At 43.0% G+C, this 25,047-nt stretch overlaps 1 protein-coding gene across 4 annotated transcripts; it reads right to left on the bottom strand.

The window, feature by feature from the left end:
* Positions 1–448: 448 nt before the first annotated feature.
* wipi1 (WD repeat domain, phosphoinositide interacting 1) lies at positions 449–23,513 on the bottom strand. 4 transcript variants are annotated; one of them, XM_079520175.1, is made up of 13 exons: positions 23,039–23,513; positions 21,204–21,286; positions 13,174–13,340; positions 12,862–12,958; positions 12,089–12,186; positions 11,260–11,352; positions 10,955–11,022; positions 9,710–9,817; positions 8,127–8,291; positions 7,078–7,185; positions 4,988–5,130; positions 3,511–3,611; positions 449–1,272 (listed from the first exon to the last, which is right to left on the bottom strand). In XM_079520175.1, exons 1-13 carry the CDS (start codon positions 23,152–23,154, stop codon positions 1,222–1,224), a joined length of 1,398 nt encoding a protein of 465 aa, XP_079376301.1. In that variant the 5' UTR covers positions 23,155–23,513; the 3' UTR covers positions 449–1,221. The 4 variants fall into 4 exon arrangements, with proteins under 4 accessions (XP_079376301.1, XP_079376300.1, XP_079376302.1 ...); XM_079520174.1 differs by having other exon boundaries at positions 13,174–13,343; positions 23,039–23,512; XM_079520176.1 differs by lacking the exon at positions 3,511–3,611 and having other exon boundaries at positions 13,174–13,343; positions 23,039–23,512.
* Between the last annotated feature and the right edge of the window lie 1,534 nt (positions 23,514–25,047).

Raw genomic sequence — 25,047 nt, 5'->3', positions numbered from 1 at the left:
TTTCATTTCCCGGGGAACATTTTCTCTTTGACGCAATTGGTCAGAGCTACTGTCAGTCAAAGGTCTCAAGCATTGAACGTCACTGTACCAAAGCCCGCCTATATTGCATACCGTGTCCCGATTGGTCCGACCTGTTCTCTGCTGTAGGAAAGAGGCGTGCTACTGAGCCTCGCCAGACCGTAATCCGCTGGTAGGCAACTTTTTTTTGCCAACGGCTGATTCGGTCTGGTTTATTAACCAGGCTAAACAAAATGGGCCACAACGCTATGGAATACTCCCACCTTGTGGGTACATGTAGAATTGCAGTATATCATCACCTTCTTAAACTAATGGCCTACCGGTAAGTCATTTTTAAGGTTTTCAGGAAACATACCAAACACACAACTGACAATAAAAATTACAATTCAACGGTCCATACCTGATAGCAAGAAAAACACACAGGCAAGTGTTTGCTTTGGATAATGCCAGTCCTACTCCAGTCTACTTTATTTCTTAGTTTTTCTTAATTCTTTTTTTTTTTTGGTCTTGTGTGCAATTTGCAAAATACTTTTGCACTTACAAATGATAATAGGCACATACATAAATACAAAACTACCCACTGAATTGTATCCAGGGGGTATTATTACATGTAAACATTTAATAACTTTCAATACAGCAAACATACTCGAAATGAAATTAAAATTAAAAAAGCGTAATTATTTATCTTTAGGGTTAACTACAATTAAATGTATGAATATAATAATAAAAATAATAATTAAAAAAAAGTTATAATGTTGCTACAATAATGCAACTTAATACAAAATATTTGTCAAGTAATGTAGCTATGAAAAACTGTGGTTATACTTCTGCTCAGACATGCACCCCATAAGCCACTCTCAACAGTTCATTGGGTAACATAACAAGCACCCAATAATGGTCTCTTTAATTATCAAATGGCATTTAAAATTGCCAACTCTTTTTTTGTCTTTTCTTCAAAACTCATCATTACAGTTTATGTGTTATTATTTTTTCTCCGAACATGAAAACGATAACATCAGCACCCTGAAATATTAATTTAATATTTTTGTTTTTGTCCTGGCTCACGTAACGCTGGTGTGTGAGTCCAGCGTCGCTCACCAGCCACTCCACGCCTGTCTGTCTGTTTGTCTGTCCGCCTGTCCTGTCTGTCTGTCCGCCTGTCCTGTCTGTTCGTGACCGGTCTGTCCTTCTACACATCCCTGCTCACTGGCGCCTCCCCTGACCGTCTCGAGTTCCATTGCGGCACCAATTAATCTACCAAAACAAACAAACAAATGGAACAGACCGATTAGTGTTGTACCGTCTATGGAGGTTTATTTGCTCCCTCCCCTCCTATGGCTTTACTGAGGCTTAGCAGAGTTTGGGTGATTTACATTCTCGTTTGTAATTCATTCGATGAGCTCTGTCTGGGAGGCGCTACAGTGTCAGAAACAATAAAGGAAATGTGTTATAATGATTGCCTTCTTAACCCAAATTAAGCACTAAATGCTGCAAGGTCTCTACCTCTGCTAATAAATTGTCATTATTGCCTGTTGAACGTGGACCTATCCTATACACTAACCAACCTGTCATCTATTGATGACATGTCTGGGCATGTCATTGTAGGGCAAGATGTTCAGATTTTCCAAAAAACATTGCAGATCTACAAGCTCACCTGTGAGTCTATTTTAGCATACCGATGAATATAAAACGTGGCTTGAGTGGAGTCCATCAGCAGTATAACTCTAATGAGTTTGCAATGACGAGATGCATTTCATAATAGGCAATTTGCAGGTCCACCAAAGACAATATTTAAATGAAATAGAGACCTATTGAAATAGGGACTAACGCTCAGATTATATTTAAAATGTGTTCACTGTATCGCGTGGCTGTAATACAAATACAATGATTCTACTTCATTGTCAGCTTTCACCTACATTTGTCTTGAGACAATAGGTTTGTTTACGTGGGTAAAAAGAAAGCAGGGGCTCGCAAATCACTTTAAGATGCTCCAACCTTTATTTAGCGACAGGCATTTCGACCTTACGGTCTTTGTCAAGTATAAGCTCAAGTATAAGCTTATACTTGACAAAGACCGTAAGGTCGAAACGTCGTATTTTGTGCCTGCCTGTCGCTGAGTTGCGAGCCCCTGCTTTCTTTTCGTTGTTCACCGTTTCTACAGTTTTGGCTCTGCACCAATGGAGGATGTGCGTTACTTTTCTTACCCTGATTGTTTACATGGGTAGTAATTGTAAGTATTTGGAGGAAAAACAGACCTCTTTACATACATTGATAAAAGAGTAACAAAAGTTATAAATAGCACATTTTCTACAAAAGGGTTTAAGACATCACTTTAAGAATTAATGTTCAAATAAATCCACAATGGGCCTGTAATCAATCAGTCTCTTTACTTTATCATTTATTAATGTATCATTTTGTGCTTGCTTAGTATGAATCATACAGATTTAAAGCCATTTAAAGCCACGTAGAAACGTGTTCTTAACCAGGAAGAAATGTGATTTAGTTTAGAGTAGCTTCTATCTGGCCTGCTTGACCCCAAATCTGTTTAGGTTTATTTTATGGTGTGGTATGATTTGTTTGGTTTCTATATGAACATATACATTCCAGAGCAGCTATACGTGTATTCATTGACTGAAACAATTCATAACCTCAGCATTATAGTCTAAATTCACTACATAAGCCATTCATCTTTAAAAAGAAATTAAAGTGTATTCAGATTTGAAACTTTTGGAAAAATCTTTTGTTTCGTAACAAACATGGCCTAGTAGTGACCTCATTTTAATCATCATGAGTGTTGATTTGACATTCAGACTGGCTGATATTAACCAACATTCTAAATTGTGGTTAATTAGGTTAAAGTTTCTAACATCCCCATTAAAAACAAAAAAAAACAGCCGACCTAGATCAGCTAGTTTCACTATTCATCATACCACAAAGTACAGTCCGGGGGGCTTAAGCTGTTAGCTTGTAGCCTTGGTATCTCAGCCTGCTCATTCCTGTCCAAGTGTTAAGCTGGGAGTTGGAGTCAGACACTGTGATAGGGTTGGGATCCGGATCCGACATTGAGAGACCGGAATCGGCTCCATCACATTTGGAACCGTTTCCGGAACTGGTTTACCACACTGTCGAGAGCTGGTTATGTGGACTTGGCGCCCGGCTATACAATTACAACGCCCGTTGGTTCTCAAACGTTTTGATTTCAAGGACCACCGTGACACAGACCTGCTGTAAGGGTCCATTCGTGCACTTCCACGTGTACACTCTTAAGAGTTACAGACCTGTGAGGGGTCCATTTGGAACCCCTTCGAGGAACCAAGAGCGTCCCTTTGCCTCACCTTGAAAACCAGTGAGGCATATATAGGCATATAAAGGAATGGTTAAGGGGAACCGGACCGTTAAATAAGAGGGCGTCGTTGATGGAACCAGAATGTTTAAACTCCTACAGAATCCCAACCCTAGAGACAGACAACATTAGCGCTTCTGGATGCTCACAGGAGGGAACTCGGTCTCGTCGTCCAGACAGACGGGTCCGGCAGCGAACTCGTGTTCGGGGATGACTTCTCCTTTCGCCGCTCCACCGTCCTCAGAGTAGCCTGGTGAGTGACAGATGGTTGATGGACGTAGTCATTTTGTACAACACCACCCTTACATCCCCCCCCCTTTTTTTTTCCTTTTTTCCTCCAATGTAGTCGTCTACTTGCACTAATTAATCGTCTCGTATTTCTGTTGCCACTGATGTTGTACCCCAGGCGGCCGTTCTCATTATTCACCATGCCGCGACTAAAATTATCATATTTTTGAGTTTGAGGCATAACATTTACTTTGACTCAGTTCCACCGTTGAAAATTGTGAGAAGAGACGGTCTACACGCCCACAACGCTCATGCCATGCCGTGAAACATATTTCACAGGTTCTGGTCTGGAATGCATTTCCTTTACGCTACGGGGGGAAAAAAATGGTAGGGTCTGCACATCCCCATAGTTTCTTTTAAACACAGTGCTGGACCCCAAAAACAATCAAGTATTTGGTACGCGTGTCGTTTTTAACCTATTGTTCAGAAGAAGTAAGGCTCCTTAACCGATGACGTGATTGTGTGTTGTGCTTTTGGAGTGGAATCACACACACAGAGAAGCGCATCCTACCAATGGTTTATTAACCCATTCTGGACGGGAATCCGTTTGTGTTTTAACTAAGCATTATGTTATACTTTAGCTATTAAAAAATAGCAGATCTACAAGCTCATAGGGCGCCACCGAGTGGCGCGCTATGAACTTGTAGGTCTGCTATTTTTGAAAAATCGTAAAAATGCGGCACAAATCATTGAATATATATTCTTTCAGAGCGAACCTTTTTTTTATTTATTTCGTTAAGTGACGTTGGGTTAAGTGATTGAGTGATGACACCCACCGACTCTGACCCATGTAAGGGTTCCAAAGCCATACTTGATGAAGCCCTGCATGGGCCAAACATTGTCGTTTGTTTACACAAAGTTAGGTGGCGGCTACTGAAAAGATACACTATATCAAGATTATATGCACATTTGACGGTGCTATTTTATTCTCACTTTGCTATTTTGTTTTTTTGCACTCTTTTCTTTAAATCTTTTTACGTTGCTTTTTTTTTTTTACTGCCATTTTCTATTCTGCTGCTTTGTCTGAAAGAAGACAAAACATTTGTTTTACCTGTACACACTGCACAAGATATAACAATAAAGTACAACCTTGAATTTGGTCACAGTAATAAAGACTTTATTATCTTTTTCTTCACTCAATTACGCTACTACGACTCAGTGTCACATCAGGTTCTCAGACACCAAATGTGGGCCGTGCTCAGGAGGGTGGTACTAAACCCTGGGTTCGGGGGGAACCCAATACTCCTAATAAAATGCTTCAAATACCCTAATTGACTGTGAGTTTGACCCGTATTCCTGGGACCCACACATGTCAGAGTTTTGAAAATCACTACAGACCTGTGAGCGTCGCCGTCACTGGCCCCGTGGTCGGCATGGCAACGGTGGCAGCGTAGGACGGGCAAGGCTGTGTCGCAGGCGCCGTGACCTCCGACCCTTCTGACTCCGCCCCTTCCCCGCTGTCCCCGCCGACGCCAAAGAGTCTGTCGGCACAAGACAATAGACAGCTACGGTTTGTCTAGTTTTTTTTACTTACCACCACCATAAACACTAGCTTTCCTACTACTCTGGGCATGTCATACTAGGTGAACATTCTGTGAACGTAGCCAATCATTGTGAAAAACATAGAAGCTATTTCTTTTTTTTTACTTTTGTTTGTTTCGTTTTTTTATTGTTCATACCGACAGCAGTTTATACAGGGTATACAGTACTTTGAAAACACACACGCAGGCCCGGACTGGGCGGTCTGGCAATTCTGGCATTTGCCAGAAGGGCCGCGCAAGGTGGGGCCGGCCCAAGCGCAGAAAAAAATAAAAATAAACAAACAAAACAAAAAACACCGGCCTGCTGCCGGCCGGCCGGCCGGCCCAGTCCACTCTGTCCATAATCGCATAGGGGGGTTGAAGTGAATGTGACATTGGTGGAGGAGTAGTGGAGCCTCTGTTCCCCCTCGGCCGCTGAAGTGGTTTGCTCCGTTTTACTCTGACGTATGCTAATTCAAAAAAGACTGGCGCGGTGAAGGACATTAACAGGTAACACAGCGGAAGAAAAAGTGAATGGAAAGTGACATTATGGATTAAAAAAAGCCGGTAGAAAAGACGTGTTGTTGTCGGCGACGAAACTGCAGAGGAGCCGGCTAGCTCTAGCAGCACCGCTGCGGGTGGTGGTAGTGGTGGTGGTGTTTCACCAAGCGCTGCTGCTCCGGTTCCACCACCACCGGCACCGCGCATTGTTAATCCCGAGGACCCCGAGGACTTGGACCGGGGGAGGAGAGTCTGAGTCAGGACGAGAATAGGCTGAGGCTGAGGCTGAAGTGATTGAAAAAGAAGCAGGTAGGCGGCCTAATGTTAGTGAAGTTGTGACTTGTCGCTGATCATAATTATGTAGAAGCTGTTGTGTAGCCTATACTGCATACGCAGTGCAATGTTGGTGTGTGCGTTACAGTTTGTTTTTGGCTGCTGCTGTGCCATGCTCTTGCCTCTTTGTCTGCGTGCGAAAGAGTAACTATTCCGTTTCCGTATTTATAGGCTATTTGATGATTATGCGTAAAGCCATGCTCAGTGGGAGTATGGTGCCTGGCTGACTGGATGAAGTCAGCAGGCAGTTGTTGTTTTTTTTTCTCTGTGGAGTATGAAGCTGTAGTATTAATGAGTAGATGATTTGATTATAGATAAGTGAGCGCTATGATATTATGGACTGAGCTGTGATTGTGCCGTACTGCGCAAAATGGAGCCGGCCGGCGGCCACTGGCCTATAAATTCATATCATGCCTGTTGGTGAAATATAAACATCTAAAATAGTAATAATTCGTATAGGTTATTATTAACGAATATATTAACGATCTAATAGGCCTACTATTTTAAATTGGTCTAGTAAGTTAGTAACTAATCAGAAGCAGCAACCATGCAGAGCTATACCAATCAGATTAAATAGGCTAACTAAGCCTAAAACGCAATATTCAAAATACAACTAACTAACACAATGATATGTTTCATTTTATATACATTTAGAACACTATTTGCACTGTTATTTAAACCGTAAAACTATATGTCCAAAAGTAATGGGACATGTCAAAATTTTTGTGCGTGGTTTTGACATACAGTAATGACGTCATAGGGCCGTTGACCATCAGAGATGCCAGGGCCGATTTTCTTAGCCAGTCCGTGCCTGCACACACGCACCTCCTCCTGCAGTGCTTTAGTGCACCAAAAACAATGACTGATCTACAAGCTCACACGACGTTGCACTGCAACAGAGCTCCTAGATATTTCAGTGTGTGACCGACATACTTTCATAGAATCTAAAATTACAGAAAGTGACGAGAATCAGTCATAGCGACTGAGAACTTGAATGCATGAGTTTGATCAGCCTTTATCAAACAGGAGGAGGTGAAAAAGTGGACAGTGTGTGTGTGTTGTTCAGACCCTGACCTGTGTTGGTGATGCAGGACACACTCTCCTCCGTCCTGCGGGTCCACGTTGTAGATGAACAGCTGCCCGTCGCCCGAGGTCACAAACAGCCGCGGGAGTTTCTGGATCCTGAAAACATTCCGTTCAGAACGGTTTCAGTTAAGTTTTGAAACGCAAACAACACCCAAGTCCCGCCCGTGGTTGTGCCCCCTCTTCGCGCCCATTGGTTGCCGTTTCGTGGTTGGACAAAAATCCTCTCTCTCCATCCACTACCATTGAAATGACGTGTTTTTCAGTTGCTTCGTATTGATATTCTGTGCATTCAATTCTAATTTTAAACTTGGTGTCAGTAAAAAGGAACATCACAGGTGCAGCATGGTGACTGGGCATATTATGTTTGTTTTTAGTTTTCTTCCAAAAATGATGTTTTAGCAAATTCAACATAAACAAGGCGGAACCAGGGCGGGACAAGGCAGAAAGAGCCTGCTGGTTAGTCAGTCAGGGACCAATCAGAAGGCTGACAAATGGTGACATTCCATTAAGCCTCCATTAAGACAGTGGGGTCACTGTCCGACTGTGTCCATTAATCACCCTAAAAGGCTTTATTCCAATTGAACATTATTTCATATTCCATGAACATTTACGGCTTAGGACAGGAATGAGGGAACAAAACCATGTCTTCAGCACACGCATGCATGAAATAGAAGGACATGCACATCCATTCCAAACCCTACAATTGGGCAGGCGCTCGAGCTTGCACAGTCTTCATCAGATACAAGAAGTCTTTATCGGTTAACTGTTGAGAAGAAGAGGAGTCTGATGAAGAGTGCAAGCTCGAAACGTCACAATACTACAATTGATTGAAATAGAGACCAATAGTGTGCAAGCGTTTTGTTCCGTTTGTCGGCACACACACATGCACTCACACATTTAATTCAATACATAGGACCACAATCCTTTTAGCATTATTGTACTGTACTGTGTACTTTCTGCAAACTGTTAATAAAGTATTCAATCAATCAAACAAACAAACATGCACACAGTACCCCACAGCCGGAGGGAAAACTCACGTAGCGAGTGTGCAGGCGTTCCTCTGGCCGGACACTAGGAGGCGCACGGTGGCGAAGGCGCGGTCCTGGCTCATCATACCGGACACCTGGGCTGGGAGGTAGCTGCTGGCCGCCGAGAACATCTTCCCCACGTAGGCTGTCCAGGTGGGAGCCTCCTCCTGCAGACTGCATAGAGCCAGGAGAGGTTAACTGACAGCTAACGGCCGGTTACCCGGAAAAACGCTTGCCCCCCGCGGGAAATGGAAGCCGTGTTCGAGCTTCATTTTCCATCCACCAGCTGTCTTAAAAACCCGGAAGAGACGCCGGCTCTGAGCGGAAAACCGCCGCGCCTAGACGCCCAAGTCTGGAAACGGCTTATAGGAGCCTCCTCCTGCAGACTGCATGGAGCCATGACAGGTTAACTTAACCCATTTTGGGCAGGAACCCATTCTGGTGTTAGCATTATGTTATGCTTTAGCTATTGAAAAATAGCAGATCTACAAGCTCATAGCGCACCACTGAGTGGCGCGCTGCGAGCTTGTAGGTCTGCTATTTTTTTTTAAATCGAATCAGAAAACTGTCAGGATGTAGAAGACATTTTTAGAATCTGATCTCAGGTTAAAATGGGTTAACTACATACACCCTACTGCTAGCCAGGAGAGGTTAACTTAACCACATACACCTTGCTGCTCGGCAGGAGAGGTTAACTTAACCACATACACCTTGCTGCTAGGCAGGAGAGGTTAACTTAACCACATACACCTTGCTGCTCGGCAGGAGAGGTTAACTTAACCACATACACCTTGCTGCTCGGCAGGAGAGGTTAACTTAACCACATACACCTTGCTGCTAGGCAGGAGAGGCAAGCGTAACCACATTAACCCTAGTTTGGGCATGTCAATGACAAATTATTTTGAAGATCTTAAATTAAACTAGTGCTGATCATAAAGAAGATATCAAATAACTAAACATTTCAAAAGGTATCAGATCTACAAGCTTGCATTGCAGCACGCCACATTATATTGTGAGCTTCAAGATCGACCGTTTTCAATATTCATCATACAAAATTATATAGGACTTGCATTAGGTTTGCTAGCTTAGCCCATAAAAGCCTGGAGGCCGATTGCAGAAAATGCTTTCTAAATCCTCACCTGAGTTTTCTGAAAAACTTTATTAAAAAATGACAAAATCTAATCATGTTGCTATATATATATATATATATATATATATATATATATATATATATATATATATATATATATATATATACTGTACATAGCAACAACAACAATAATATTGTAAACGTGTGTTGACAAATAAGTTGTATTGTCACTGTGAAGATGATGAAATAAACTAAACTAAACGTAACTAAACTATAACCCGGGGTTCAGATCAGCTGCTCTCGGTATTACCAGTGAGAATATGATGGGACAGATATCATACAGACATACAGCATCGATTTACTGGAAACTCAATGAAAATCCTCAAATATCAATGAGCTGATTCATCCCGATTCCGTTCTGATCTCTCAGACAATACATTGATGCCAGAATAATAATGGTGTTGAGGTCCATACAATGATGTGTGTGTGTGTGTGTGTGTACCTTGGTCCGTGTTGTTCAAGTTTAAAGATGTGTACAGTCTCCGTGTTGCTGGAAGCGCAGAGGAACTGACCGTCTGGACTGAAGGACAGAGAACTGATGCTGACGTACCTACGCGCGCACGCGCGCACACACACACACACACACACACACACACACACACACACACACACACACACACACACACACACACACACACACACACACACACACACACACACACACACACACACACACACACACACACACACACACACACACACACACACACACACACACACACACACACACACACACACACACAGTGGAATAAATACATGTAGGATGTGAAACCAAAGACAGTTCCTAGTGCTTTCAACGCACCTAAACTCAAATCATTCTACCACAGCGGTGTGGTTCTAAAACGTATTGTCATTTCAAGGATGCCCATAACTCTGAATGTGTGCTAATGGAAACCAAATGGACCAGTTGCTGAACACTCGGTTCCATTTGTACACTCTAAGAGACACAGAACTCTAAGGATCCATTTGGAACCCGGCGCTCAAGGACCCGTGAGCATCCCTGGACCCCGCGCTTCGAGACCCCACTGATCTCCAGTTACACCTATAAATCACACTGCTTTGGCCTACAATGAATGGACTCTGCATTCCGAGCATACCGTTATTGTACGCACATGCATGCCTGTGTCTGTAAAGTGCCGGGCAGGCCAACAGAAATGCTGTACTTAATTCAAACCAGTTAAGGGATTAGAAAGAAACCAGGTGTGTACGGTGTTACTAGGTTCTTGCACGTCTGGTGTGCATGGCATATTCATGCTGTGTTCACACTTGCAGATGCAAAGCTACAGCCTACCATTCAATTCCAATTGAAGCCAGCGACATGACGATACAAAAGCAACAGCCTACATTTGTAGCTGAAACAAGTTGAGTTGGCTTCAACTGCTGCTACAGAACGACCAAGTATCGTTTAACTATCTCCACTCACCTTCACTCTCGAAAACCAATTATTTTTGCCCGCTAGTTCCACGTTCTTTCCCAGCCCCCACCCCCCCCCCCCCCCCCCTTTACATTGTTCTCGCTCGTCAGACGCACACGCGCTTTATGACGCCAACTAGGGTGTTGTTGAACACTTGGTGACATATTCGTAGCTTTGAATCTTTTGTAGCTGCCAGTGTGAACGCAGCATCAGTTCAGTGCTTATATATTGGGTTTTGACTTTTGACACAATTGACAGAATTTGAACTCGTACCTTGTACCACGGCGGAACTCAAACAGACGTTGACCCTCAGGAATGGAAAATACTCGGATAACTGTGCCCTGAGTAGAGAATGACAGAGAGAGAGAGAGAGGACGGACAGAAGGATTTCATTAGAAGTCCTATTCATACGTGATACGTATTTCATTCCGAGCACCTTGACCACAGTGCTTGCTGTGTATCATGTTAGTCCACTGTAGCCAAGAGGTCATCACACGGTTTATAACATGATGGATTACAGGTTATTAGGCTGTAATCTGAGATGCATGAGATTGAGATTTATAGCTGCAGTCTCTCACCCTCTCGGAGGCACTGGCGAGCTTGGTGCCTGAACCGTTGAAGGTGAGAGCTGCAAGCGGACTGTCGTGAGCTGGAATCATGGTCACTGTGCTCTGAAAAAGAGACAGAGAGAAAATTACAGTACTATTAAAACAGTTTAAGTGCCAGGGACGTTAAGACGAGCCCGATATCACTATGTACTGATTGCCAGGGACGTTAAGACGAGCAAAAAAAAAGAAAAAAAACTCTAATCTGGTGTGCAGGTTATGACATGCACATTACATGCACAATAGAATTAAAATTTCTTTCTTATATTTATAATGGGAAAAGTGGCACCCAGGACCAAAACTGGTGTCCACCCCCTGGCACCCTTAAATGTAGAATAAAAAGTGCTAGCTTTCAAATAATCTCTCAAGACATATTCAGAAAATTCAAAGGAAAAAAGAAAAAACACCAGGGGGCACTGTTTTCACCCTTTTTGGCCGATGGATTCCCAGTTTGGCTTTCTAATGAAATATAATTTATGTCAGATTGTTCCTCCAACCCAAATTTAGCACAAAACATGGGGAAATGCCTATTCTACTACTCTGCCACGGGTAATGTGGAAAGCCCTGACATCACCCATTAAAATTAACCAGTTTCTTTCAAAACCGACCTGAAAAAGCATCCGTCAGAAAGCTACAAGTGAAGTTAGATATCAATTCCCATTTAAATGAGGGGTCACACTTTGCATATTGACTTTCACCAAATCAGATTTTTTATTAAAAAAAAGCACCTTCAAGTTCGAATCAACCGCATGCATTTGTACAAGAGCAACAACAACAACAACACATCCGTGTCCATTCTCACCAGGTTGTTGGCATCGTACACTATGATCTCTCCGATGGTGGCACTGCCAGGGTATGCCAGGTATGAGTTGGAATGGTTGATGGAAAGAGCACATAGACCTGAGGAGAGGACGGACAGACATGAAGCAGTTATATGAGGAGGACCAACACGACTAGGCCAAGAAGAACAAGCAGAGCTGAAGTTATATATCATCTCTGGTGTTGTCTCCTATATGGGGGGGGGGGGGGGGGGGGGTTAGAGTCAATCTCCTTGCTGAGGGGTTTGTGTCATCTCCTAAAAAATATTAGGAGTCCACACACTGTAAAGTGACTCGCTCCCATTGATGTTTATTTAAGGTTTGAATCCAAAGGAAAGCACGCACATCTCTAAATAACTTTCAGGTGCTGAACAAAAAGATGCGTACAGGAAAACAACGTTTCGACCCCTTATGGGTCTTCGTCAGATACCTGACGAAGACCCATAAGGGGTCGAAACGTTGTCATCCATAATAATTACATTTCCTGTGGGAGCTACGAAACAGTGTGCGGACTACTTCTCCTTTTCCTATTTAAGTTTTTTCGACCTGCATTAGCCTGGAAACCAACCAGACAAATCTGCCACGAGTGAGGTCTGGCCATGCCATGATCAGCCTCAGAGACCACATGTGTTTTGCTTTCAAAAAGAAAATGTATTGTACTGTGTAAATGTACTTAGTCTTTTACCTGTTAGTGACCAGTTTGTCTTGCACCTGGGCTTGTTCTACTGGATGTATTTGTATTGGTGTCATGTCCTACCTGAGGGGTTGGCTGGAGTGTTCAGCAGCGTCTTAAGAAGCTTCATGTCTTTGATGTTGTGGATGTAGATGGATTCCTCCAGACAAACCACCAGCCTCTGAAACAGACAAACAGGCCTCAGGCTATTTACTGTATATAGCGTCCAACACTGCCCGTCCGGTTCGGCCTCCCTCTCCCGAACACCGGGCTAATTGTGTTCACATAGACGCTTCAGATTCAGTGGATTCGGACCCCAAGCCTCCACGGTGGTAGGCCCGTCACAATTACTACATCATTATTATTATATTATTAATTATTATTTTTGCTCCTCACCTGTCTGTTGAGTCGGACGGCCAGGATGTCGTTGGAGTAGCTGTAGTTGCAGATCTCCGTGCCTTTCTTGAAGTGGTAGACGTTCATGCGGCGCGGCATGGACGTGCACACCACCACCACCAGGCTGCTGGAGAACAGGCGCTCCACGATGTATACGTCTGGGGTGTCTACTGGGAGGGCAGCGAGACAAAGAGATGTAAACATCTGGAGTGTCACCGTCTACTGGGGCTCCGCCTGACACATACGTATAGGAGACAGCAGTCTCCTCGGTGTGGGTCATTTACGAAGAAGCTCCTTCTTTAAAGTAAAGAGGAAGTTCACACAAAATACTAGTCTCGCGTATCCAGACAATTTCCTCCGAAGTGCAATATAGAGTCTGGAACTACACCTCCCGAAATCCGAGTAAGATAGCTGCCATTTCCATTCACAAAAATATATTTTAAAATATCTTTAGCTATTATTTCCTTTTCTGCTAAGCAACAAGCTATATATATATGCTTAAATGATTTCTATTTATATTAGGATAAATGTGAGCGACTGTAAAGACGAAACGGAAGTGGGGAGGAGGCTCATGATTTTACTCATGATAGAACTTCCGTTGCTCCAAACTGTATGATGGAAGCATTTGGAAATTGCGAGAGGCAACAGTCTGGCAACGTGAGACTAACACAATACTAAAACAAACAGTGTTACCAATGAATTTCCAAAACTATTCCAGAATATTCAATTTCCAGGCCTGTAACAATCATTCAACGCAATAATGAGTCTCTTACTCCTATGTGCAATGCCCAAAGACAGGCAGTGTAGCAAAGCATAGAATAGAGAATGGTATAATTATTAATTCCATTCCAAATTTTGTGCCAAATTTTTGCTACACCACCTATCCTAGGTCATAGGACCACCCTGCAGCATGTTGTGAGCTTGTAGATCTGTTCTTTTGTCAAGTCCGGTACACAACAGGCTGCAATCACGCAGGCCGTTCGGCGACAAAAGTACTTAACAAAATAAATAGCCAAAAACAATGCAAAGACAAATATTTTTCCAGGACTCTTGATGAATTCCAGGACCTTTGATGAATTCCAAACTTCTTCCAGGACTGGAAAATATTGTTTTCTAAATTTTCAAAATATTTCCAGGAATTTCATGACCGTGGGAACTGGGAAACCTGGGGTATGTTGATTATCTTGAGTGACATGATATGTGTGTAGGTCTGTAGTCCACTAACCACACGAACCCTAGCATCACTATCCGTGTTGATTTCGTCGACTAAAACTAAGACGAAAAATGTTCGTCGACTATTTTATTAAATGAAAACTAAGCAATGAGGACTAAAACTAAGACTAAATATACTGACAATTTCGTCAACAAATAAAAACTAGAAAATGTTAGGAAGGCACTAGTGGACAAGAGTCCACTAGTGGTATAACTAGTGGTATATAAAAGTATAAGTCATTTTACACTTACGCTGAAAATAGCAGATCTACAAGCTGCGACGTGTTGTGAGCTTGTAGATCTGCTATTTTCAGCAAGTGTAAAAACAGTCATTACGACAGCATCGAGGCCCACCAAAATACATTTTAGTCGACTAAATGAACTGTAGATTTAGTCGACTAAAATTGTATGATATTTAGTCGACTAAAACTACACTAACACTAAAACATTCCAGGTGACTAAAACTAAATGAAAAATATTCAAGAGACGATGACTAAAACTAAAATCAAAATTTGCTGCCAAAAACAACACTGGTCACTATTCTGGGGTGAACATTTGACAAAAAAAACAAAACAATCTACAAGCTCACAGATTGGATATTTTTGGCAAACACAGTTGGTGTGAAGAGGGGAAAAAATGATAAACAAAACACCAGGTAAGAGGAAAGATATGTTTCGTTACTGTGGGCGCCAACTGCTCTAAAGTAAAAATCACACTTGTGTGAAGTGAGGGGCGCATACATCATACATACATACATCACATTCCGTGCTCAGCCAATCAAATCATCACAAATGACATTCCACTTTTGTCGTCTTCACTTTTCTGCCCTCACATTTATCTTCAATATGTACTTTGCTCAGCCAATCAAATCATCGCTATGTATGGGGTGATCAGCCAATCATCAGCCAATGTTTGTGTTCACACAAAAAAAACCTCAAAGCTGGGCATAGGCCCTCAAAGATAAGTAGGATTGTACATGCAGGGCCTACAGTCTACAATCCTTCCCTCTGTGGCTAGCTTGTTTAGATGCCCTAACAGAAAAAAAAGCCCAAAGAAACGGCTGCTACCTGGTTCATACAACCTGAAGGTGTGATACATCTCCAAGGAGACAACATCATGGCACTGTACTATACTGTACTCATCTGTATTTGTTCTGTTTTGCATGTTTTGATTTATCTATAGATGACACAGCGAGGACATATGTCACACACCTTTTTTACCCTGGACCACCAGATCGCGAGTCGGCATCGTTTATGGTCGGACCCCGGTCCTATTTGGCAGGTTTTATTATCTGAACTGGGGCCATGATTAAGAGGGACGGCCGGGGCATTCGTATTGCGCCGCTAGAGGTGAAATTCTTGGACCGGCGCGTGACGGACAAAAGCGAAAGCATTTGCCAAGACGGTTTGCATTAATCAAGAACGAACGTCGGCGGTTCAAAAGTTATTTTTGGCAAGCGACGGTCATTTAACAAATACATCAATTTGTCTTTACGGACTGTACAACCAAGGTGCCCTGAACGAGAAGAACGTTGAAGGAGATCCTAAAATTAACTCCAGTGAAGGTAGACTAGAGGATAAAAGAGACAAAAATGGTAAAAGAAAATAAGTTGCTCATTTGGTGTAACAAGACAGAGAAACGGCATCTGAACTTCATGAGGCCAGCCTGTGATGTCAATCAACTATGATGTAATTGCATGACTTTGCAGCAAAACAAGTCCTTATATTATGTGCGATTTGTGAAACAGTATGAAAGGAGCCCACATCCCCACTGAGGACTTTTAAAATATGTAGTTACAATATGATTTACTGCCATTACAAAATGTTAAGTTAAAAAGCCAACATTGTGGCCTGGGCCGTGGCTCAGCGGTCCAGACACCTTGGCCGGTAGTCTGAGTCTGGCAGTGTGCTGCGGGTTCGACTCCCAATCCCGACGGCCTTTACTGCATGTCACTCCCGCATCTCTCTCCCCCATTTCCTGTCAGCCTACTGTCTGTCCCTCTATATAAAATAAAGGCGAAAGCCGTAAAAAAAAAACCACACAGACCCTCTTCTAGATGCTGCAAAAACATACAATGCAGCCGTTGTTCCCTCCCCACCCCCCCCCCCCACCCCCCCCCCACCCACCCCAACAGCATGTCGAAACATTGCGTGCAGATCCGTAGGCCAGCACTGTTTGGATGAAATGGTCTAAATATTTACAGGTTTGTATAAACCTGTGAACAGGGCAACGCATATTCATCCCACGAGTGCACTGGAACTCAAACTAGCCTTTGTTACATCATGATTTATATCTCACCATATGGCAAGAGAGCAGAGCCAGCATCACCGAGCCAAGCTGTGATATCAACCTCTATAGTCTATAGATAGTATACAGTATTTATTGATGGTATATCCATTCCAGGCCTGTCACAAGTATTACATATTCGCCTAATCGCAATTATTGGAGATAATCACAATTATTTTTGCATAATCACCAATTGCCTGCGTATGGGCACTGATGACACTGAGGAGAGAACACGCCGCCAGCACCCACAGCGTCCCCAGCGGGAATAGAACCCAGGACCTTAGCTGTGAGGCAACAGCACTACCAACTGTGCCACCATGCCCCTGTCCATACATTTTTCACATCTTTTCACATTCCGTGCTCAGCCAGTGCTTAAACAGACACATTATTAAATGTGTGAGGGATTTTAAGTTATTCGTCAATTGCCCTGTGCAATTTGTGATTACGAAGCGAAGCCTAAAAGGCAGAAATACACATTGTAACGTTCCAATGTTCAATGCAAAAAAAAAAAAAACACAATAAAATTGTTAATCGCAATTATTTGCGTGACAATAAATTGTCAACTAAAATGTGTAATCACCAGTTCAGTGGCCCTGTGGTTAGAGTGTCCTCCCTGAGACTGGGAGGTCCAGGTTCGATCCCCAGCCGGGTCATACAAAAGACTGGGGCCCAGTGCATCCCTGCTTGGCACTCGAGGGTTGGATTGGGGGTAAGTCCCTGCGACATACTGGCTACCAGCGTCATGTTGTTATGGAAATAATATATGTCCATCCGGGTGAATGTATATCTTAGAAGTTTATTCAGAAGAACAGCAACAAGCAAACAACATATCTCAGTCTAGCAGGCTTAGCCTGTATCACTCAAACTTTCTCTCTCAGTACATCTCTCTCTCGTCGTCTCCATCACACTAGCCTCCCCATAGCTTCTCCGTAGGTCCCAGAAGCAGGTACAATACAATACAGACGCCCTAACTTTCTCTCTCAGTACATCTCTCTCTCGTCGTCTCCATCACACTAGCCTCCCCATAGCTTCTCCGTAGGTCCCAGAAGCAGGTACAATACAATACAGACGCCCTAACTGTCGTGGCTGTCGCCCCCCTCCTGAGACAGGAACTACCTAGTGATACCTATTCAGGCCCAGCAGGGTCTCATAACAAACAATAGGTGTGACATGGTCTTTTACATACATCTTGATCAAAGGGTTGATTGGATTAAGACAGGCTTTCAGGCCAAGGTGTCGTTGCTCACAGACACGCATATGAATGAACCAAATGAACTTTCATTCCTAATCGCTTCTGGGAAGATACACAGAAACCTGATAATTGACCTGTGTGCCCTGACAACGTGCATGTCTTTATTTGACATGGGAGGGTACTGTTAAATCAATAGACACTGTTCATAGAAACCGCATCTATTCTGTTTTGGATAGTATATTGTGAATATTTCTGTTCGTGTTCAAATTGCGAGTAGAGCCCAGCTGGTGCTGGATGTTGGGGGACGATGCCAATACCAATATTAGGGGAAAAAACTAAATACCAAAATACAAAAAAACAAAAAAAACAGCAGCTCATTTTTACATTTTTCTTAGAGAGGATCAGAGGATCAGAGTTACAATTGAGACATCACTTGCATTGTCTGACCCAACTAGTAGTATCGGATTCGGAAGTACACATTTGTATCCTAGCCTCTATTCCAGGAGCCCGCCTTCTCAAGTGTCAGTCGTCTCACATTGAAAACAACCCATCTACATGTCCACAGCACCATGACACGTGTTGCGAGCTTGTAGACGAGTTGGACTGATTGGACATATCGATGCCACGCATGCATATCGACCGCATGCAGGCATATACAGGAGGACCTGTATATGGAGGACCAAAGCAAGGACTTTTTTTTAAAAGGAAATGGTCAAGACAAAATATGATTTTGTGCAAGATATGTTAAACTGTTGACTACCTCAAAAACAGACATCAGACAAGGCCACAAACTTAGTTGGCACCATGATACTTTACACCTGCTAACATCTCCCTGACTATGTGACACCTATTAGCAAATATTTGCACAGACTAAATTGTTCAAAGTCTGTGTATATATATTCTACGGTCATATGTTATGCTATGCAAATTCTGGATACAATTTGGCGTTGACCTGAAGCCAACCTTTACACACACGCACACACATGCACGAGCACACACACGTCACACAGTTCTATGTATGCATGTTATGAGTAGCTGTTTCATGTTCTAACCTTGCTTCGTTCTATCGTAGCTATGTGATGATGACCTAATTTACCCTCTGAATTATGAATTATCACAGCCTAATAGATCATATACTGTCAATATATGATCTCATATACAATTATCACAGCCTAATAGATCATATACTGTCAATATATGATCTCATATACAGTCTTTACTCTTGAATCTACGTATATTATTAGTAGAGTCAATATGATAATCTTTGAAGGCAATGATTCATGTGTCTTTCTATATGAGTTTGTGTGATAATCCTAATCTCTAAAGAGCCAATGAGTCACGTGTTCTAGTTGTTCTACACATCACTATAATGATGTCATCGTCAATAGCAGCCACTGTTTGTCTAGCCTTCAGGGTTGTTGTTGTTGTTGTTGTTAGGTGTGAACATTCTAGAAGTATATTAGGTAAAAATGCAGGATTATGGTTAGTTTCCGAAAGGGATCATGCACTGTCTGGGCAGATGTCAGCTATGAGGCAATAACCACACCACAGACTAGTGGTGCTACAGAAGTGGTTCCCAAACTTTTCTGGCGGAGACCCAAAAGAGAGAAACAGACGTCTGCCCAGGACCCAAACTAGTGAAAATAGCAGATCTACAAGCGCACCACACGCCGCAAGCTTGTAGGTGGTTCCACTACTACGTCTTAAACATTTGTTTTCTAATGTATCTAATTTATTTGATTTCTTCATGAAATTACCGTTAACAAAATGTAAGAAACGAAAAACAAAGAGACCCATGAGCATGTGACCGCGACCCACAAATGGGTCCCGAGTCCCGACACAGTGTTTGGGAACCAAAAGTGGGTTTGAGAGAGTTAGATAGGATTACGGTTAGTTTCCGCAAGGGATCATGCACTGGGCAGATGTCATGTACGAGGCCATGGGGAGGTACTTGTGTTTCAACAGAGGGGCCATGGGGAGGTACGAGGCCATGGGAAGGTACGGTGGTTCAACAGAGGGGGCATGGGGAGGTACGAGGCCATGGGAAGGTACGGGTGGTTCAACAGAGGGGCCATGGGGAGGTATGGGTGGTTCAACAGAGGGGCCATGGGGAGGTACGGGTAGTTCAACAGAGGGGGCATGGGGAGGTATGGGTGGTTCAACAGAGGGGCCATGGGGAGGTACGGGTAGTTCAACAGAGGGGGGCACGGGGAGGTACCGTACAGGTGGTTCAGAAGCCAGGGTGAGGATTTGTACTGCAGCGGTCTGGATTGAGAAAGGCGACCCAGACTGTTCTGCTACTGAGCTCTCAGCTATCTGCCATAGAATCTAATACAAAATAATGTAATCACGCTTCCTTGACAATGTAACTATAATCGAATTGTCCTTTTATAAAAATGTAATCTGACGTAATAATAGTTACTCCCCGATCCCAATTACATGTAGCCAGTCTCTCCCCAACCCTGCTGGCACTGATATCTTATTGTTGCAATAAAAAGGGGTACTATCTGTACCGAGTAGACCGCTAGGCCTACTGCACAGTCTTGAGAAAAATTGTGCTATTTGTCCCAAAGAAAAGTGACTGCAAAAGATTGCTGCCATTTGTTTAAAAATGACGAAATGTGACATCTGCCTGTATATACTTTCCCCATTTTCAACAGTGTTTATTATATTTTGACACTTGCTTTGACAATGTAAAAACGTATGTTTTCTAGTGCCAATAAAGCACCTTTGAATTGATATTGTGTAGCTGTGAACACATTCTACATGTCTGTTCTTCTGAATGAACTGTAATACAATTATACGGATGTAAATGAGAGATTGTTTGTTGTTATTAGTAGGGTTATTGAAAATGAATACAACACCAATAAGAATGATATATGTGGGCCTGGGCCGTGGTCCAGCGGTCCAGGCACCTTGGCTGGTAGTCCAGTCTGGCAGTGTGCCGCGGGTTCGACTCCCGATCCCGACGGCCTTTACTGCATGTCACCCCCCTATATCTCTCCCCATTTCCTGTCAGCCTACTGTGATTCTATCCCTCTACAAAATAATAAAATAAAGGCGAAAGACACAAAAGAATATCTTAAATAAAAATAATGATATATGTGTTATAACAAGCTCTGTAGCCCCCTGGTTTTCTCAAACTGTCTGTCCATCAGTGGGCAGATGGCCATCTAGTAATTACACAGAGTAGAGTGGACACTTTTCTGATGGTGATTTTAAACAAAGCAAAACACATCGGAGCAGTGTGAGATAAGACTTTGTGTCAGTGAAACATAAGCTCCTCCTAGCAGGGGTTAGGGAGGCTGTGACAGGCTTTAACGAGGAGACACACACTCACCACTCTCATGGATGCAGTCCAGCTTCTCCACAGAGGTCAAAGAAAACAGCTTGTAGCCCGTCTTTGTGGCCACAGCCAATGACCTGCAGCGCGCACACACACACACACACACACACACACACACACACACACACACACACACACACACACACACACACACACACACACACACACACACACACACACACACACACACACACACACACACACACACACACACACACACACACACACTTTATTATGCGAGAGAACAAACACTTGACATCAACTTCTTGGCTGGCAGTTCAGACTTGAATATACTACATGATCTGCTGTTATGCCCAATATACATGTAGCGTGACCAGGTTCAAAGGAGGTGGTTAAGTTGGTCTTTGTTTTGTTTGCACCCCGGTCAAAACGTTGCATGACCCATATTTTGGTCCTAAGCTGGTCGCTGGTTGAGAAACACAATTGCCTTACAGACCAACAGTGTTTGGGTTTGTTTGGGGAAGAAAAGTGAGGGAGTCTTCAAGGTGCCCACATGTGGTTTCCAGTTCCACCAGTGCACTGCTGCGTGCCGTGACTGCTTGTGAAGCAGTTTTTCTTTCTGCCCGTTCTTGTCTCGTCATGTTTGCTGACAAGACAGAACCTGTGGAAAGTCACTGAACAATACAGTCTTCACTGGCCAGTGGCCACCCACGATAAATCATAAATTATCTTATATTTTTAAAGTTGCACGCAGCATTGGCTTTTTGTGTAAGTAAACGTTCACAATATGTAATAATGCATTCTTGCATTGCATTTCTTTTAAAGGAATCCTGCTTTTGGAGTTGCCTAATTATATGATGAAGCCAAAAAACCACACGTAAGCATATAGCTCTGGTTAAAAAAAACAGCTTTTACATGTTGTTGTTGTTTTGTTTTTCCCCACAATGAGATTAACTTTTAATGGGAAAAATATATATAATCTTATAACACCTTATCAGTAGTGCAATTATTGAGGTGAGTTTGCAGTCAACAACATGGCTACTAACAGTTTTCAGTTTTTTACACTTGTGTAACACTAACTTAAACCCAAATTATAGTTTAACAATAGCATAGCAGATAATCTACAAAGTGTGTAGATTTTGGTAGTGTAAATCAGGCATTGCAAAATGACAGTGGTTCTAAAAGTTGGGTCCAGGGACCCCCGGGAGTTCTTGGGGGGTTTCCAGTGGTTTGTAGCATCACTCAAGTCATTTTAACCACTTTGGCTTTTGCTACTTTTGCTTTTGATTGAGTGGAGAATGGAGATTAATGTGTCAGTGTGTGGGATTCAAAAATAAAGCTTGCACATCTACTATATTTTAATAATATTGGATCATTTTGATCTCTTCTGGCTGGGGGTTCCTTTCTGGCACCAAATATTCTCAGAATGGCCAAATCATAATCCATATCAATGTGGTGGTCCTGGGCTTCACATGGACAAGTTTGAGAAACAGTGCATGATGAAACCCAAAACAAAGCAAAAGTGTGCCATGGTGTGTAGTGTGGAATGTAAATAATCCCCTATCGTAACGGGACAGGAATTGGGCTTGTTGTGAAACATCCTGTTGTTTACTATGCAAATGAACGCAGTAAAACGAACCTTCATTATTATAACAGTAGGCTTATTTAGATTATATTGCTTGCTCCTCAGGCGGCGGCCGCTTTAAATCATAAAAGCCTCAAAGCTCCGTCTGTATTTGTTTATATCCCCGAGGCGGTGTACTGTAATTACGGTCAGGAAGGAAACAGCTGTTAAATGATCGAGTTCCAAGAATCCAGACAGAACAATATAAAAACCAAAAAACCCCAAGAAGTGGTCGCTTGCTTACGTGGAGTCCTGGTTGAAGGAGGCGCAGCCGAGCCCACCGGGCCCGGTGGTCCCCGGCGGCCCGACTCCCGGTCCCGGCCCGCCAGGAGTCCCCTCGGCACCCTCTCCCGTCTCCATCCCGATCCCCAGCGGCCTCCTTCCCTCCCTCCGCCCTGGATTGGAGGCCCTGGCCTGGGATCGGCTGCGCCTCTCGGCTCGATGTCGGCGGCCGTTACTACGAAGGGATCCAGTTAAAAAAAAAGCAGTGGGACCACCACCTTTATGGGGCTGAATGTGAAGACCAACCACTGTGAAGAATGTTGAGGAACCGCGCTTATAGAACTCCGGATAATAAAACCACTCAGAAAACGGGCAGTTGGAAGTGTTGTTTTTGTTGAGGGAGAAAGAGAAGAAGCAGAGCCAGCCAGTCAAGCAGGGACACTGACTGAGCTGAGTGTGGAGCCAACGGGGAAACAAACTGAAGCAAAACAAGAACAGCTGACGGACCCCCGACGTCATCCAGCCTACTCTGGCCCGCCATTGGCTGGACGGAAACCTGTGCGCTCGCCCGATTGGTCGGGCGTACACTGTAGTTTGTTTTCATTGGTCCCCTGGCACGACGAGGGAGGGAGCGTGGTGGGTGCAGTTTATTACTATATTTTATATTATTTACATTATTATTATTATTCATATACAGTATATAAGATGATGTCTGGCAACATAATGTGATGTCTACTTGTTTGTCTGTTGTCTTTTTGTGTCTTATTGTTTGCTCATGAACAAATTATACATTAAAAAATAAGTAGTGGTTTGTTTATTTATTTCAGTTTCAGCTGTGTGTTAGGTCATCATCATCATCCTCTCCAGCTCCAGCAACCCTTCAGTCACACACAGTAAATCCAATTAAAGTTGATCAATAAAGTAGTATTTCTTTCCACAGTTTATTAGCATATTGACAAGATTAAATGTCCTTTAATTGGCAGCCACTCCCAAAAATAGTGTTATTGCCAAAGTGTATGGCCTATACACTAGCCTGTTTTAGCCATTGTATTTGTTTAGAATTGATTCAGAGGGTAAATTAGGTCATCACGATCACATAGATAGAAAGAAAAGCAAGGTTAGAACTGTCATGGAACAAGTATGCATACCACATATAGAACAGCAGGTGCTGTGTGTGTTTGTGTCACCTGGACTCAAATGAAGTCATTCATTCTGCCACCTCCAGGCTCTGGTCTCAGTCTTGCTGGTACCTTTCTGTCACAGATACTGTAACTCCTGTCTGACACTTTCCTCCATATCCATCGATCCCCTGCATCCACTCTCTCATTTTCACCTGTCTCTCACACTCCCCATATTACTTTAGATGCCACAGACGAAAAACAGTTTAAGTCCACACTATTTATCCATAATGTATAAATGATAGATAAGGGGTCAGGACAACGAGGCCTTGTCGTGGAGGGGTCAGAATGAAATTTGGACTTAGACTGTTTTTCGTCTGTGGTACTCAATTATTACTGTTGACCCCCCTCAGGTCAAATTAGCCTAGCCTACTCGTACAAAAACATTCGTAAAAACATTCAGAAGTTGTCAAACATTACGTAAGAAAGAGGCAAACATTGTGGAAATAGCCTAGTATCTACTATAGCTATAGCCAATTGTACTTCGGCTATTTTCACAATATTTATGTGTGGAACCTAGTCAAACTAAATGTAATGCATGTGAACTACAATTCCAGTTCAAATATGATTATTTTGAACTGGATCCACCTGGTGATTGTTTATTTTCAGCTGAATCCACCTGAGACCAAGATTGCATTTCACACATTTCCTCTCTTTCACACATTTCTCTCAGCTTGACTTCCAGCCACCACAAACAGAACTGTTGTATAGCTGCTGCTGCTGTTGTTGCAATCACTTTATTATAACTAGATTTGGCCTCTTCCTGAGATTAGCTTCACAATACAACACATGGTGGGTGGGCAAGGACTGAGGAGGTCTGGCCATTTATAGGACAATGGACAGAGGGATGAAG

This window comes from Electrona antarctica (assembly GCF_951216825.1).
Source record: "Electrona antarctica genome assembly, chromosome: 14".
NCBI classification, from domain to species: Eukaryota; Metazoa; Chordata; class Actinopteri; order Myctophiformes; family Myctophidae; genus Electrona; species Electrona antarctica.
This window is presented reverse-complemented; position numbering and strand designations above follow the sequence as displayed.

Coding starts and splice junctions, on each gene's coding strand:
- wipi1 (XM_079520174.1), bottom strand. CDS start 23,154: ATGGAGACGGGAGAGGGTGCCGAGGGGACTCCTGGCGGGCCGGGACCG. Junction 12,187..12,861: donor CACTCCAGCCAACCCCTCAG/GTAGGACATGAC, acceptor TCCTCTCCTCAG/GTCTATGTGCTCTTTCCATC. Junction 5,131..7,077: donor GTCCTGCATCACCAACACAG/GTCAGGGTCTGA, acceptor TTGTGCCGACAG/ACTCTTTGGCGTCGGCGGGG.